The 17,648-nt window shown below is 43.0% G+C and overlaps 2 protein-coding genes across 8 annotated transcripts in view; one reads left to right on the top strand and one right to left on the bottom strand.

Annotated features, from left to right (window-relative positions):
- Positions 1 to 17,648, bottom strand: part of LOC134351619 (stimulated by retinoic acid gene 8 protein homolog) — a 38,665-nt gene that overhangs the window by 7,905 nt on the left and 13,112 nt on the right. Inside the window, exons 6-7 of the mRNA XM_063058011.1 lie at positions 14,798 to 15,083; positions 5,782 to 5,870 (exon numbers count right to left, since the gene is read on the bottom strand). Coding sequence (XP_062914081.1) covers positions 5,782 to 5,870; positions 14,798 to 15,083 — 375 coding nt within the window. The remainder of the gene's footprint in view (positions 1 to 5,781; positions 5,871 to 14,797; positions 15,084 to 17,648) is intronic.
- LOC134351618 (uncharacterized) overlaps positions 1 to 17,648 on the top strand; it is a 113,044-nt gene that overhangs the window by 90,750 nt on the left and 4,646 nt on the right. For 3 of the 7 annotated variants that reach the window (XM_063058006.1, XM_063058008.1, XM_063058009.1), the window contains one exon: positions 14,794 to 14,980. The exons of 1 other annotated variant lie outside the window; for it this stretch is intronic. The gene's annotated coding sequence lies outside the window, so the exon portion shown is untranslated. Of the gene's footprint in view, positions 1 to 4,570; positions 5,106 to 14,793; positions 14,981 to 17,648 lie in introns of those variants that run through there. 3 more of the 7 variants (XR_010019195.1, XR_010019196.1, XR_010019194.1) reach the window with 3 other exon arrangements.

The following is a 17,648-nucleotide window of genomic DNA, read 5'->3' as shown; positions in this document are numbered from 1 at the left end:
TGCATTACTTTCACAATATCAGTGAAGCTCATTTTGGCTGGTTAGGTTGAAGCAGTTAATTTCTAAACAAACTGTATACTTTTCCACCCAATGCACTCAGCAAAACTGGAACTTGTTTCTCTTTGGCTACTCTATTTGCTTTAAAATACTGCTCAGTTAGCTCAGTATACAGCAACCAGTTATCTTTTGTGCAATCAAACATGTCTATCTTTCTAATGTAGCCAGTCGTTTCCTTTATTTATGATTATTAGCACCTGGCACTCACTATAAATGAACTTGTGAATTCTTCCCTTTGCTGCCTTGGTTTTCACTCTAACATCTTCAGTGGTTGGTAAGTTGATGGAGAAGATCCTGAGAGGCAGGATTTATGAACATTTGGAGAGGCATAATATGATTAAGAATAGTCAACATGGCTTTGTCAAAGGCAGGTCATGCCTTACAAGCCTGATTGAATTTTTTGAGGATGTGACTAAACACATTGATGAATGAAGAGCGGTAGATGTAGTGTATATGGATTTCTGCAAGGCATTTGATAAGGTACCCCATGCGAGGCTTATTGAGAAAGTAAGGAGGCATGGGATCCAAGGGGACCTTGCTTTGTGAATCCAGAATTGGCTTGCTCACAGAAGGCAAACAGTGGTTGCAGACAGATCATATTCTGCATGGAGGTTGTTGACCAGTGGTGTGCCTCAGGGATCTGTTCTGGGACCCCTTCTCTTTGTGATGTTTATAACTCTGAGATGTGCTGTAGGCCTGGTGTCATTGCTGCCATGCAGATCAAGGGTCTGATACCTTTAGAAGAAAACGAAAATGGCAGACAGCCAGATAGAGACCGAGAAGCTCATGGTCAAACGTGCTGTACATCCTTTCAGCAGGATGGAGCTGCTGGCTGAAGGCAGTGAATGGCTGCCACACGCCTCCAACCAACTGTTCATGCACAGCACCCACAGCACAGTCTGAAGTGTCAGTAGTAATGGCTATAGGTGCGTTAGGGAACGGATGCACCAGTAGGGTTGCGTTGGAAAGAGCTCGTTTGGTATGATCAAATGCTCTGGTCATGTCCACTGACTAATCAAGCACATGATTAGGGGTGTTGCCTTTAATTGCACTATAGAGGGGGAGCACAAGTTCAGCAGTTCATGGAATGAAGCAGTGATAGAAAAACTCCTAGAAACTCCTACTGACAACCGAAACTGGCCTTTACCAGGGTTGATAATCAAAGTGTGCAGAGATGAGATCCACGTTTGGATCTGGATGAACTATCGACAAGTACGTCATCCAGGTAAACAAAAAGAAAATCTAAGTCTTTTAATACAGAGTCCATCAGCTGTTGGAAAGTCTGTTGCATTTTTCAGCCCAAACAGCATGCGCAGAAACTCAACGAGGTCAAATGAGGTTATCACAGCCGTTTCGCGAATTTTGTCCCAGCACGCAGGCACCTAATGGTAGTCCTTAATTAAGTCCAGTTTGCAAAAAATTAACCTTCTGGCTTGGATGTGTGGGACCGAGTAACAATCGGGGGCGGTGACTTTGTCAAGGTGTCGGTCATCGCCACATGTGTGACAAACACCAATGGACTTGAGGACCATATGGAGGGGCGAAGCCTGGGGGCTATTCGACCGGCGTACAATGCCAAGTCTTTCCGCAAACACAGCTTTCGTGGTTGTCAGCTTTTCTGGGTCCAGTCTACACATGTGAGCATAAACTGACGGGCCAGTTGTAGAAATGTGTTACTTGACCCCATGTTTTGTGAGTGTAGTGGAGAATGTGGGCTTGGTGAGGTTTGGGAATTCACCCAGCAGTTGAGTAAACTCACATGCAGTGGTGCATGAGTTTGACAGAATCGTTGTGGGAACTTACTTGGGGAGCAGGGTAATGACCCAAAGTCACTGACATCCACAAGCTGGTGATTGTTAAGATCGACTAGAAGTCCTTTGGTACACAGGAAATCAGCATCAACTGGTAGTCTATCCACTTTAGTCAAGATGAAGTCCCATCTGTAACATCGCCCACTGAAGCAGAGTGTCATCTGTCATGTCCTGTAAGTCTGGAACCTGCTGCCATTGGCGGCCTCCAGCAAGGTATCATCGTTCTTCGCCTTCTCAATGGGTAATGCTGGCAGCGCACTCACTTGAGCACTCATGTCACACAGGAAGCGTTGCCCTGAAAGGGAGTCCGTAATGAACAGTAGATGTCTCTGGCAGCTGGAACCCACTGTGTTCACAGACTTCTGATGTCTCAATGCGCTGGCACTGTCATGTCTGCAAGCCGGTCAGCACTTCCTAATTTTTGTACCAAAGCAAGCTTGGTAAAAACACGTTTTGCAGATATGCTTAAGTTGGAGACCTTGCTGACCAGACATATGGAGATCGGGAAAGGAGGAAGAGTGATGCACCTTTCCCAGGCTGAGTGTAGACTATTTGCTATTTTAGCAAGCTCCCTGAAAACCTACACAGGTACATTAGCAAGGGCTATGTGAACTTGATCAGGCATTTTCTGAATGAAGAGTTCTTTAACAATAAAGCAGGGATGGTGATTTTCCAGGAGAGACAGCATGTAGTCCATTAGCTCTGATGGCTTAGCATCACCGAGGCCAGACAAGGAGAACAACTGTTTGGCGTGCTCAGACTCCAGCAGTCCAGAAGTCTGTAAAGGTGGGTTTTCAGTGATCAATATTTATCATGTTCAGGCAGATCTTCTAGTAGAATTAACACTCTCACAGCTATGGAGTTGCTGAGAAACAATAGTGGTGTTGTCATCAAACTTAATTATGGAATTTAAGCTATACTTAGCCTCGCAGTCATAAGTACAAGTCTAGTAGAGCAAAGGGCTAAGCACACAGCCCTTTGGTGTACTTCTGCTGATGGTGATCGCGGAGAAGATGTTGTTGCCAATCTGAACTGACTGGGGTCTGCAAGTGAGGAAATCGAGGATCCAATTGCATTGGGAGGTATTGAGGCCAAGGGCTTGGAGATTGGACACTGGCATTGAATGTTCAGCTGTAGTCGAAGACGAGCATCCTGATATAATCTGGGGTCTAGAAGTTCCATTGCTGAGTGAAGAGCCAATGAAATGGCATCTGCTGTGGACCTGTTATGGTGGTAGGCAAACTAGAGCAGATCAAAGTCAGTCATCAGGCAGGAGTTAATATGTTTCATCACCAACCTCTCAAAGCACTTCATCACAGTGGATGTAAGTGCTACTGGATGACAGTTATTGAGGCAGGTTGCCATGTCTTTCTTAGGCACTAGTATAATGAAGCCTGCTTGAAGCAGGTGAGTACCTCAGAATGCTGAAGTGAGAGGTTAGCGATATCAGTGAACACTCCAGCCAGTTGATCAAAGGTTCATTTTATTATCAAAGTGTGTATGAACAATACAACTCTGATATTTGTCTTCTCCAGATAGCCATTAAATACAGAAAGGCCAATGGTGTTGATGAAAGAAAAAGAAAAGAAACAATACTGGCAGACACTCAAAATCCACCCCCACCCCACCTGCAGCAAAAACAGCCACAATAACAATCACTGACCCCCTCCTCACAGCAAAAAACAGCCACAATATCACTGACCCCACTCGCAGAATGAACAGCACCGAACATCGAAACCACCACCACCCCACCCCACACACACACACACACACACACACACACACACACACACAATTAACAGACCACCCAGTCGCCAATAGTCCACAAGACAGAAAACACTGAGAAACTGAAGGAGACCAATATAAACTACAGGATCAGCACAGGCTGTAGTACGGATGCTTGCCGTGGCTTCACCCTCCTGAAGGACCCTCTCACATTGGCCTCAGAGATTGAAATCACAGGGTTGTCAGGGGCTGTGGGAGTCTGTAAGGTGCCTCCAGGTTTTGACCATCTTTGACAGTCAAAGTAAGCGTAGAAGGCATTGAGCTCATCTGGGAGCAAAACCTTGTTGTCACCAATGTCCCTTACTCACTCTTCCTTCAGTTAGTCCTGACGAAGGGTCTCGGCCTGAAACGTCGACTGCACCTCTTCCTACAGATGCTGCTTGGCCTGCTGCGTTCACCAGCAACTTTGATGTGTGTTGCTTGAATTTCCAGCATCTGCAGAATTCCTGTTGTTTGTCACCAATGTCACTTGGTTTCACTTTTGTAGGAGGTGATAACATTTAAGCCCTGTCACAGCTGTTGAGCATCATTCAGTGATTGGAGTTTAGTCTGGAATTGCCACTGCACTGGTAAGATGGCTTTCCGGAGATTATACCTGGACCGCTTGTATTTTACTTGGTCACCAGACCTGAGTGTCACTGATCTGGTCCTCAGCAAATTATGGATTTCTTGGTTAATCCAGGGCTTCTAGTTGGGGAAGACTCTGAATGATTTTGTGGGGACACACTCTTCTATGACTGCTTTTATAAAGTCTGTGACAACTGTAGTGTATTCATTCATATCTTCTGACGAGCGCTTGAACACAGCCCAGCCCACCAACTCAAAGCAATCCCGTAGTCGTTCCTCTGCCTCCCGTGACCACCTCTTTGTTGTCCTTATCTCTGGAGTCTTGCTCTTTAGTCTCTGTCTGTATGCAGGTAGAAGGAAAGCGGCCAGATGATCAGATTTCCTGAAATGCAGTCCAAGTATGGAACAGTGGTCGAGTGTGTTGAGACCCTTCCTGCTATAGGAGATGTGTTCATGATAAATGAGCAGAGATTTCTTCAAACAAGCCTGATTGAAGTCCTTGACAATGATTTGAAGGCGTTGGGGTAGGCCATTTCTTGTTTGCTAGTTGCAGCACTCTGTACCTCAAGTGCTTGTTTAATTTTGTGTAACACCTTACTGAAAATGATACTGAACACGGTCACTGTTTACGAGAATCCTAAGCCAGTTAACAAATTAATGCCTCTGCCCCCACTTGTGACAATGAAATTTGGTCCAAATGCTCTAATGTATGTCCTTGGACATTACATCAGTTTCCTTAACTGATTCCAAACTGGAGACTGGATGTTAATGCTAAGAAGATCTCATTCGTGTGAGCTGTACAGCTTTACTGCCAAGGAGACCCCTTATATTTGAAGTAGGAAGAGCATAATTAACTGGCAGGTCTATAGGCTCATCTCCAGAGATCAAAACCCAGGGGAGACTAGATTTCAGACCTTCAGCTTACTATCTGAGAAAAAGGTCTGTGGTTGTAGCTGCAGACAGTGGTACTGCTGAGAGATATATACAGGAAACTTTATACTTTATACTTAACAACTACTTAAGATCAAACCGATGAGGATCAGAGGTAGGACTAGCCAGTTAAAAATTATTTTCACACATGGTTAGTGTGACAAATTCATATTTTTAGGAGCGATAGATAATTAGACTGAAATTAACTGAAATCTTTTATAAATAGTTTTGTACATACAGTTCCATTATTGCATTAAAGATTCATCCAACTGATTTATTTAGAGGAGTGTAAGTGGAGGTAGTGCAAGTTTACAGTATGCTTTTTGGTCTGGCAAGGATCCTAATTAGCAGTAACTCTTGGATAAGAGTATTAAATAAGGGGTTATCACACAGAAGAGAGAAACTCCTGATCAGAATGGAATGCAGGTTCCATATACTGTACTTCTGCAGCCTATCACATGCACAAAATGGCAGTAAACTGCAGAACCCAAAAACTAGCAAGTGCAGACCTAGGGAGTCACAAATCTTGAACCACACACGCAAGTTGGTATCTATTCAGGAATTTTTTTATTGCTTCCTACATCACTCACTTTTTAAGACTGTGAACAAAAGACAGTTAACAGTTTGATACCTGCTTTCCTCCTTTATTCCTGTCAGTGTATTCGGGTCTGGTTTGACTAGGAATCCTGAAGCCAAGTCAAATGCATCTTCAAAGAGTATCTGTGAAAAGGGTTGAAAAGCAAGACTATTTATTATGCAAAAGAAAAAAGTGGCCAGCGTAGTTCAGCAGATGAAGTAAACTACGAGGGGTGATTGATATGTTCGTGGCCTAAGATAGGAGTCAATCTTAGAAAGCCTAGCACATTTATTTTTCCTACATTTACACACTTAGTCCAGTGGTCGTGGAGCATACGGGTCCCTTCTTTGTAGAAGTCGGCGTCTTGGACCTCCAGAAAGTGGTCCACAGCAGGGGTGATTGATAAGTTCGTGGCCTAAGGTAGAAGGAGATGAGTTATTAACTTCAAACTTTCTGCATTTTCACTCAATGAGTTGACTGCATGTGCATGTAACGAGAACGGTATAACTCATCTCCTTCTACCTTCGGTCACAAACTTATCAGGCACCTCTGCTATGGACCACCTGGAGGTCCAAGACGCTCTTGTTACATGCAGGTGCAGTTCATCTCTTTGAGTGATAATGCAGAAAGTTTGAAGTTAATAACTCATCTCCTTCTACCTTAGGCCACGAACTTATCAATCACCCCTGCAGTGGGCCACTTCTACAAAGAAGGGATCCGTATGCTCCACGACCGCTGGACTAAGTGTGTACATGTAGGAGGGGACTATGTTGAAAAATAAATATGCTAGGTTTTCTAAAATTGACTCCTTCTACCTTAGACCACGAACTTACCAATCACCCCTCGTACATTGCAGGTGATCTAGTTAAATTAAAATGGGTCGTTCTTAATTTTCGCAAATTTGCTCACACATCTATAACTACTGATGAGGCCTGAAACCATGAGACAGAACATGATATAAACCTTTACTCAGTAAAACTACGCAGCTACAAAAACACAACAGTGCATCTAAAGCTCGACTATTTAAACGGTTTACCGAAGAACATTCCAATTGTTGTCAGGAATAACGACCAATCAGTGAAAGTCAGCCTGGGATTGGTTGTCAGCTGACCAATAGATGTTGGTTGTTTCAGTTCACTATAACACCTCCCTCTTGAAGATGATTACCTGTAGGACTTGAGTTGGGGGTTAACTTGGATTGGAACAGCTGGCTTGCGCTGGAGATCAGTCATTCTTAGTGGTCTGTCACTTTCTTGTTGCGATGTTGTTTCAGATGTTGGATGCTGTGGCAGCATTGTATACAACACTTCACAGTTTTCTTCCCAAGAACACTTTAGCTGGAGATGTCCCCTTGAAGCCTGGATGCAGTGTAATTCAATATGTCAGCTGAAATGTGTTGTGAGTCTTGGCCGATGCTCCTTCCCCTCTTGATTTCAGAAGCAACCATTTGAAGGTATCCACAAACTTTTCTACTTAGCCCTTGGACTACGGATGATAGGAGGGCGAGCATATGTGGATAATTCCGCTGTTCTGCAGAATGCACCAAACCGCTGTGCACTGAATTGGGTGCTGTTGTCAGAAACATCCCCAAGTGGTTGAAGATCTGCAGCACACAACAAATGCAGGTCTTTATCATTCTCGACTTCATAGGTAATACTTCTGGCCATTTGGATTAGGTGTCAACCAGGACAAAGTAGGTACACCCGTTGATTGGGCCAGCAAAGTCAATATGTACTCAAATCGAAGGTCTGGTAGCCTGAGGCCCTGGTTGTGGATCAGCTCTACCTGGATTCCTTGCTGCCACAGAACACTGTGTACACTGCTTGCATCCAGCTGTGATATCTTCTTCTATACCTGGCCAGTACACAAAGCTTCTTGCCATGGCTTCCATTCGATTGATGTCTGGGTCACCATGGTGGAATTGGTTCAGTACTTCTGCTCAAAGTGTTCATGGAATCACTATTGTCTCCAAACATTAAGCAGGAGTTCACAGCCAAGAGCAATGTACGATGTCGGTAGAAGGGCATGACATCTTCCTCAGCCCATTGACTGACCATCCGTCAGCGAGGTACCTGGAGATACGCTGAAGAAGAGGATCTGCAGACATTTCTTCTCTGATCTTGTCAACCATGACCGGAAGACCTTCAGCAGTGTCCAATACAACCTGGTGGACTTCGCAATCAATTGAAATCGCAGCCACACCTACACCTTTGCTTTCAGTAACCTGATTCATAAGTCTGGAGACCAAGTTCCTGGGCTGATGTGCACTTGAATTCAAAATGGTAAGCTAATAACATTGTTGCCCAACTTTGCAGGCAATTAGCTGTATACACCAGGCTGCCCTTCTTAGACATGTCGATGGACAATAGTGGCTTGTGATCAGTACGGAGAGTGAAGTGTCTGCCATAAAGCATCTTGTGGAATTTCTTCACAGCAAAGGTGATTTTGAATTTGTCACTAGTTACTTTTAGTCAGTTGCTTAGGTCAAAGATCTAGTTGCGTGCATGACAGCTTTCTTGGAACCTTCGGGGATGATATGAGCTATAAAAGCAAGTACCCCGTAGCTGGATGCATCCGCTATGATGACAATTAGCAACTCTGCGTTGAAATGCATCAAGAGAGGGTCAGATGACGGCAAATTTTTCACTTGATCAAAAACCTCTTGTGAGTGTTTGGACTATTTCCACATGGCATCCTTGTTGAGCAGGGTATTGAGTGGCCCCCTCAGCTAGTGCACAGCTTGGAGGACTGATCATACCCAAAAATAATTGTAAAGTGCCGACATCTGATGGTGGAGGCATCTTTAAGATAGTGGCAATGTTCTTGGGATCTGGGCAATGACCGTGCTCAGCCACGATGAATCCAAGATACTTGACTAAAGACATCAAGAGGCTGCATTTTTCTGCACAAAGTTGCAGTCCAAAGTCTTGAGGGTTGTCTAAAATGTGATCTAGATATTAGCATAGTTCTGTTTGATCCATTCCCACCATAATGATGTCATCACGGTAAGCGGCAACACTGTTACCAGCACTCAGCATGCTGTCCATGGAAAATTGAAGGAGCCAGCTTTACCTCAAAAAGCAGACAGAGGAAGAAAAACAACCCCTTATGTCTTGTAATGGTGAGAAGCTCCTGTGAATATTCCACCACTTCTACCTGGAGGTAGGCTTCTATGAAGTCGAAACTTGCAAAGTAGCAACCACAGGCCAATTTTGCAAAAAGGTCTGCAGGTACTGGTAATGGGTACTGATGTGTCTCCAGAGCCACACTAAGACCAGTTGAGGAGTCTGCACACAACTTCACTATATGGATGGCTTTCTCGTTGATGACTACCGGAGCTGCCCAACGTGAGTAACTGACTGCTTTGATCACACCAACTTGTTGCAGGCGATCTAGCTCTTGCTCCACAATTGGTAGGGTTGCATATGGCACCAGTCTTTTGGGACAGAAGACTGGCTTTGCATCTGGATGGAGATGGAGTTCTGCTCGTATGTAATTGCAGTGATCTAAACCATCTAGAAACACTGCTGCAGAGTTCTGTTGCAGTTGTGGTATGGTCTCACATACTGCCATTGACTGACATGTGTTGAACGGCCAATAGCTTCGTACAGACCTCATCCAGAGGGATGCACCTAAGATCAAGTTTGTCCATCTAGTCCATGCCAAGGACATTCAGATCTGGCTGGTCTGTTAGGGAACACACACCACTGAGATTGGTTACCGTTCGGCCTCACCATGCAGTGCAGTTCACCAGTCAGCTGGAAGGTTTCGCCTGATGCACTGCAAGTGAATTGATGGGTTGTTTTGACTGTGGGGAACCAAGCAGCAACCACGTGCATTTGGAGATAATGGTCACGTCTGATGTTGCATCTTGAACAATTGATTGTTGACGTATAAATACATTGATATACCGCCTCCTAATGGTGAAGTCAATTTTGAACATAACCATTAAACTGCTTGAAGCTTTTGAAACTTCTTGCTCTTGTATTTCACTGGCCTAGAAGGCATTGAAGGATGGCAAAAGTCCTCTTTGAGATCATGGTACTGGCATTGTCTGTGTTACAGTGATTTTTGGGTTTAGGACATATACATTTAGCAACTGACTTTGGCTACCAGTCTTCACATCAGAAAATATATTGTAGATTTAATTTGGAGAGCAGCTCTGAACAATGGGTTCCAAAAAGCCGTGAATCCCAGACCAGACAATGCTGATTAAAATTCATTTGGATGTCTGTGGCATGGATGTGCATCAGAATGTGTGAAGGTTGTATGTAGTTTCAAAGAAAGCATTGCCCATACATTGTAAATATGGAGTTGTCCTCCGATATTTGGCACATAAAATACTGAGTCCCATGTTGGGTCAGGGAGACCTTTACATCAAAAGTGTCTCCATATGAGGCCTGCTGTCCCTTGTTTTGTCGAATAAAGAGGCTGCTTTATATCTACCAGTACTCTTCTCCAGTGACTTCATTCACACAACAGTCGGCAAATATGTTTCTTATACTGGCAGATTGTTGCATAATGTCACACATCAGAGTTCCCACAAGCTGTGTCTAGCCGCTTAGAGACCTGCTAGTGATGATGTCTGGGCCACTGGAAGCTGCATTGACACATTTCTGTTGACCAAGTTGGAATCATGTTTCCGGTTGATCAACCGGTGACATTCTTGAGTCATATCAGGGACCTGCTCCAGTCTGGCTTGGAGCTACTGGCGAATGCCTGCATCACCCGGTGCCTGAGGTCCGCATTAAAAAATCAGACATTTCAACTGTGATTCAGTCATGTTACCCAGCTTGAACTGTTCTTGTTCGCAGCTGACAACCCCAGCATATGTGATGAACTTATCGGCGATGATAGCAAAAACTCAAAAGAGATGACCCCAAGAATGCTTGTTGGCTGTTGGACAACTCCATCAAATGCTATGCCACACGGGTTCTTAGGCAGGATGAAATTAAAATAACACTCATGTTCAGCAGTACCCAAATTACGGAGCAAGGTGGGTGTCTACCAAGAGTTGTCTTTACTGGCGAACCCAACCCAGAAGATATCCTCACATTGTCTGAACCAGGATTCAAATCTAACTCCTGAAGTGGCATCGAACTAGAAATTGGTAAAGGTCGCAATAACTGATTGACACAAGTTCTGTTCAGTGTTTGACACTGACGTCTTTGGACCTATTGATAACCTGCTCATCAAAATTTTGATTAACTTCCAGCTGGGCCACCTCAAATTGAGCTTTCTGCTGTTGCAGAATTGCACTCAAGTCATCTGCTGAAATTGCCATGTCGATATAATACAGCACCTCGCATCGCCTATAATAAATGATGAGACCCAAAGCCAGGAGATCGAACAAAGCCAGAATAAATAAACCTTTATTCAGAAAAACCAACATCTCAAAACTCAACAGCACATCCCAAAGCACAACTATTTAAATAGTTTACCCAAGAACCATGACCAATCAGTGAAAATCAGCCTGGGAATGGTTGTCAGCCAACCAATAGGCACTGGTTGTTTTGACTCGCCATTACACAAATAAAGCACAAATCCACCCTAGAGTTAGTAATCTAATTTCTATTAATGAATGGTGTCAAATTCAACATTTGACTGAATGAATTTCTGGATGATCATACTAGAATTGTATAAATCACTAGTCATGTTAGAGCTTGAATGCACTTTATAGCGTTATCACCAAACTACATCTTCATGAATTCCAGAGGGGCTGTTCCTTCATCAATTTGGCTGGTAGTGTGGAATCACTACATAGTACAACCCTTTTCCTCTAATTACTTTGCCTTACTACCTTTGTCTGCACCTTTGAGACCCCTCTCAAAACCCCGAGCAGAAAAGGAGCTCAAGAACAGACTCCTGGCAAATGTTAAAACAGTTCAGCAAGCAGAGTTTCAGTGAGTTGTATTATTTGATTTAAACAAAGAGCTTAGAAAAAACATAGAAAAACATAGAAAATAGGTGCAGGAGTAGGCCATTCGGCCCTTCGAGCCTGCACCACCATTCAGTATGATCATGGCTGATCATCCAACTCAGAACCCTGTACCAGCCTTCCCTCCATACCCCCTGATCCCTTTAGCCACAAGGGCCATATCAAACTCCCTCTTAAATATAGCCAATGAACTGGCCTCAACTGTTTCCTGTGGCAGAGAATTCCACAGATTCACCACTCTCTGTGTGAAGAAGTTTTTCCTAATCTCGGTCCTAAAAGGCTTCCCCTTTATCCTCAGACTGTGACCTCTCGTTCTGGACTTCCCCAACATTGGGAATAATCTTCCTACATCTAGCCTGTCCAATCCCTTTAGGATTTTATACATTTCAATAAGATCCCCGCTCAATCTTCTAAATTCCGACGAGTATAAGCCTAATCGATCCAGTCTTTCATCATATGAAAGTCCTGCCATCCCAGGAATTAATCTGGTGAACCTTCTTTGTACTCCCTCTATGGCAAGGATGTCTTTCCTCAGATTAGGGGACCAAAACTGCACACAATACTCCAGGTGTGGTCTCACCAAGGCCTTGTACAACTGCAGTAGTACCTCCCTGCTCCTGTACTTGAATCCTCTTGCTATGAATGCCAGCATACCATTCGCCTTTTTCACCGCCTGCTGTACCTGCATGCCCACTTTCAATGACCGGTATATAATGACACCCAGGTCTCGTTGCACCTCCCCTTTTCCTAATCGGCCACCATTCAGATAATAATCTGTTTTCCTGTTTTTGCCACCAAAGTGGATAACCTCACATTTATCCACATTAAATTGCATCTGCCATGAATTTGCCCACTCACCTAACCTATCCAAGTCACCCTGCGTCCTCTTAGCATCCTCCTCACAGCTAACACTGCTGCCCAGCTTCATGTCATCTGCAAACTTGAAGATGCTGCATTTAATTCCCTCATCTAAGTCATTAATATATATTGTATACAACTGGGGTCCCAGCACTGAGCCTTGCAGTACCCCACTGGTCACTGCCTGCCATTCTGAAAAGGTCCCGTTTATTCCCACTCTTTGCTTCCTGTCTGCCAACCAATTTTGATTCTGCCACATCAATACCTTACCCCCAATACCATGTGCTTTAAGTTTGCACACTAATCTCCTGTGTGGGACCTTGTCAAAAGCCTTTTGAAAATCCAAATATACCACATCCACTGGTTCTCCCCATCCACTCTACTAGCTACATCCTCAAAAAATTCTATGAGATTCGTCAGACATGATTTTCCTTTCACAAATCCATGCTGACTTTGTCCGATGATTTCACCGCTTTCCAAATGTGCTGTTATCACATCTTTGATAACTGACTCTAGCATTTTCCCCACCACCGATGTTAGGCTAACCAGTCTATAATTCCCCGGTTTCTCTCTCCCTCCTTTTTTAAAAAGTGGGGTTACATTAGCCACCCTCCATTCTTCAGGAACTAGTCCAGAATCTAAAGAGTTTTGAAAAATTATCACTAATGCATCCACTATTTCTTGGGCTACTTCCTTAAACACTCTGGGATGCAGACCATCTGGCCCTGGGGATTTATCTGCCTTTAATCCCTTCAATTTACCTAACACCACTTCCCTACTAACGTGTATTTCTCTCAGTTCCTCCATCTCACTGGACCCTCTGACCCCTACTATTTCCGGAAGATTATTTATGTCCTCCTTAGTGAAGACAGAACCAAAGTAGTTATTCAATTGGTCTGCCATGTCCTTGCTCCCCATAATCAATTCACCTGTTTCTGTCTGTAGGGGACCTACATTTGTCTTAACCAATCTTTTTCTTTTCACATATCTATAAAAGCTTTTACAGTCAGTTTTTATGTTCCCTGCCAGTTTTCTCTCATAATCCTTTTTCCTTTTCCTAATTAAGCCCTTTGTTCTCCTCTGCTGGACTCTGAAATTCTCCCAGTCCTCAGGTGAGCCACTTTCTCTGGCTTGGGAAATAAACAGTTAGGTAAGTCACTAATAGTAATAACATTTTAATATTTTGCGAGCTGAGTTAATCTAATATTTAGGGGCATGGACCTCATAACTATGACACGTACAAACTCCAGGACGTTTCTTCTGTTCTGGACCACAAATGCAGTAAGTATCATTGAACAGGGAATTCAAGTGTTAATCAATGACTAAGGTGGGTGCAGTCCATTCGTGAGGGCGGGTACTTTGTGGATAGCACTTTTCAGGACACTATTACTTTGCAGCACAGCAGAGGGAATGGATGCCTGCCAGAAAGACAGAATGGTGCAGGAAAGGCCTAAGAATTCTATTGTCTTTAACCAGAGGACTATTCTACAAGCCATAAACTAGCCACAAGGATAAAGATGAACACATCTGTAAGAAGAGTTCAGAAAGCCACAATAGTGACGATGGGAGAAGAGGACCTGTGAAATAGACCTAACAAGGAGAGGAAGGACCTTCTGAAGTGGATTTAGATGAACCTTCTTGAAAAGTACATCTCTGGGACAATAAGAAGATGAGCAGAGCCAAATAGAATAAGTAACAATGTGAAAAATGGCACCATATCAGGAAGTTTAGAAAAATAACGGAAAGGGATCATAATTGTAAACTTCTGAAGGGTCAGTTTCACAGCTATGAGAACAGATGTTGCTCAGGCCCATCTGTGGTATTTCTTCGAGAAACATTAATACGTACAAGACCATTCAATATAATGCCAATTACCAAAGTTCAGATTGTAAGCATTCAATGAAAAATAGCAAAATACAAAATATATATTAAGTAATTTTTCACAGTGCTTCCCAGAAAATATTGTATTTGGAACTAAAATGCACTTGAATCAAAAAAATCTTAATTTTTATGGAAAGTGAAATAAAAGAAATAGAGTAATATCATTCTGTGCTATTAGGTTAGGAGAATCCCAGCACAACATCTACAAACAGAAGGACATTCACTCTATATGGTAAGAGAACATATATCACACAACCGTTATAATCTTTGGCACTGTGATTCTTGTGGCTGGGGATCTCCAAAAGAATAAACGGGCATTTTACATTGCTGAATAAATAGAGTTTCAGTGGCAGGAACTGATTAATCATGTTTAAAACATTTTTGGTAAGGTACCTCATCGTGATTGGATTCTGAAGAGCCACTTGCTCCCTGGCTGTCTAAGACTTGGTCCCTCGCCAAACAGTCCATTGACAAAGGTATCTGCAAGGTGATTTGCTCGCCTGGGGAGAAACACGCACTTTGAGAGCATTTCTTGAAGATGTCTGTCTTCCCCTCCACAGACATTTCTTGCCAGAGGTGAGAAATTGCTTTGGATACAATGGGGAGGGTGATCTGTTCCATCGATACAATCTTATTCTCCACCAAAAGGTCTACTGTTTCTTTATAAAAATTCAAGTAGCTGTCAGTAAGAAAAAGAAGACAACGTTTCAATTAACTTGGAAAATAAAGAACAATATTGAAAGTTTCAGAGCCTGACACATGTGCCTCGCCACATGAGGTGGTCATAAAAGGCACTGAAGACGTTTTGTTATTGCTGTTATTGATGTGTGAAGATCACAAGTACGTATCAATTCCTTGAATGTCACCACAGCAGACAATATATAATTAAAGCAGTCATTCTCTTTGGTGTCCTTGTAACATGCTATATTTGTACATAATATATAGCACTGCCAAATAATGGTGTTTCCCTGATGAGTTAAACGTAACGGGTTCCTAATCTTGGAGAAAACAGGTTCAGAATACAGAAAGACTTCTACTGAAAAATCTGAGAGAAATCCGATGGCACATCACTCTTCCAATAGGACTGAAAGAAATGTACTTATCTCATCAACTGAACAATGGCGTTCAGCATTAAGCTGCAAGCAGTAATAGAGTAATACAGCTTCTATAATTCAAATAACATGAAACAAGTCCTGCATTTACATGCCGAAGAGATGCATAATAGAACCAATCAAGTTTGTACCTGAACATGATACTGTGACAAGCTATGTCAGAAGATATACAAAATGCTGAAAAAAACCCACATAAATGCACCTGCTTCTCAAAAAATAGTAATTGATAATTCTTCCAAGTGTCCTGAAAATGTTTCACTCATTCTAATTAGGTAGGAGAAGAGCAATGGTGGAACATTTTCCTTAACCTATTAAGACTTTGCTGTTGGAGTGCTGTTAATCTATTTGAAAACAGAAATTAATGGGGCAAAAGAGGGAAATGGCCAATTTACAAATTATACCATTGTCAAAAAGGCCAGGAAGGGAGGCAGGTGGGGCATGGCACTGCTGATCAGAGATAGTGTCACGGCTGCAGAAAAGGAGGAAGTCATGGAGGGATTGTCTACTGAGTCTCTATGGGTGGAAGTTAGAAACAGGAAGGGGTCAATCTCTACTGGGAGATTTTTATAGACCACCCAATAATAACAGGGACATCGAGGAGCAGATAGGGAGACAGATTCTGGAAAGGTGTAATAATAAGAGTTCTTGTGGTGTGAGATTTTAATTTCCCTAATATTGATTGGCATCTCTCTAGATCAAGGGGTTTAGATGGGGTGAAGTTTGTTAGGTGTGTTCAGGAAGCTTTCCTGACACAATATGTAGATAAGCCTACAAGAGGAGAGGCTGTACTTGATCTGGTATTGGGAAATGAACCTGGTCAGGTGTCAGCTCTTTCAGTGGGAGAGCATTTTGGAGATAGTGATCACAATTCTATCTCCTCGACCGTAACGTTGGAGAGGGATAGGAACAGACAAGTTAAGGAAACGTTTAATTGGAGTAAGGTGAAATATGAAGCTATCAGGCAGGAACTTGGAAGCATAAATTGGGAAAGGATATTCTCAGGGAAATGTACAGCAGAAATGTGGCAAATCAGGGGATATTTGCATGGCGTTCTGCATAGGTACATTCCAAAGAGACAGGAAAAAGATGGTAGGATACAGCAACCATGGTGTACAAAGGCTGTTGAAAATCTAGTCAAGAAGAAAAGAAACGCTTACGAAAGGTTCAAAAAACTAGGTAATGATAGCGATCTAGAAGATTATAAGGCTAGCAGGAAGGAACTTAAGAATGAAATTAGGAGAGCCAGAAGGGGCCATGAGAAGGCCTTGGTGAGCAGGATTAAGGAAACTCACAAGGCATTCTACAAGTATGCGAAGAACAAGAGGATAAGACATGAGAGAATAGGAACAATCAAATGTGACAGTGGAAAAGTGTGTATGGAACAGGTGGAGATAGCAGAGATACTTAATGAATACTTTGCTTCAGTATTCACTACGGAAAAAGATCTTGACAATTGTACAGATGACTTACAGCGGATTGAAACGATAGACTTTAAGAAAGAAGATGTGCTGGAGCTTTTGGAAAACATCAAATTGGATAAGTCTCTGGGACCGGATGAGATGTACCCCAGGCTACTGTGGGAGGTGAGGGAGGATGTTGCTGAGCCTCTGGCGATGATCTTTGCATCATCAATGAGGACAGGAGAGGTTCCAATGGATTGGAGGGCTGTAGATGTTGATCCCTTATTCAACAAAGGCAGTAGAGATAGCCCAGGAAATTATAGACCAGTGAGTATTACTTCAGTGGTTGGTCAGTTGATGGAAACGATCCTGGGAGGAAGGATTTAATAACATTTGGAGAGGCATAATATGATTAGGAATAGTCAGCATGGCTTTGTCAAAGGTAGGTCATGCCTTACAAGCCTGATTAAATTTTTTGAGGAGGTAACTAAATACATTGATGAAGGAAGAGCAGTAGATCTAGTGTATGTGGATTTCAGCAAGGCTTATTGAGAAAGGGACCCCATGCAAGGTTTATTGAGAAAGTAAGGAGGCATGGGATCCAAGGGGACATTGCTTTGTGGATCCAGATTGGCTTGCTCACAGAAGGCAAAGAGTGGTTGTAGACGGGTCATATTCTGCATGGAGGCCGGTGACCAGTGGTGTGCCTCAGGGATCTATTCTGGGACCCCT

Source organism: Mobula hypostoma, chromosome 9 (assembly GCF_963921235.1).
Source record: "Mobula hypostoma chromosome 9, sMobHyp1.1, whole genome shotgun sequence".
NCBI lineage: Eukaryota > Metazoa > Chordata > Chondrichthyes > Myliobatiformes > Myliobatidae > Mobula > Mobula hypostoma.
The sequence above is the reverse complement of the archived record's forward strand: the minus strand, read 5'-3'. Positions and strand labels throughout refer to the sequence as shown.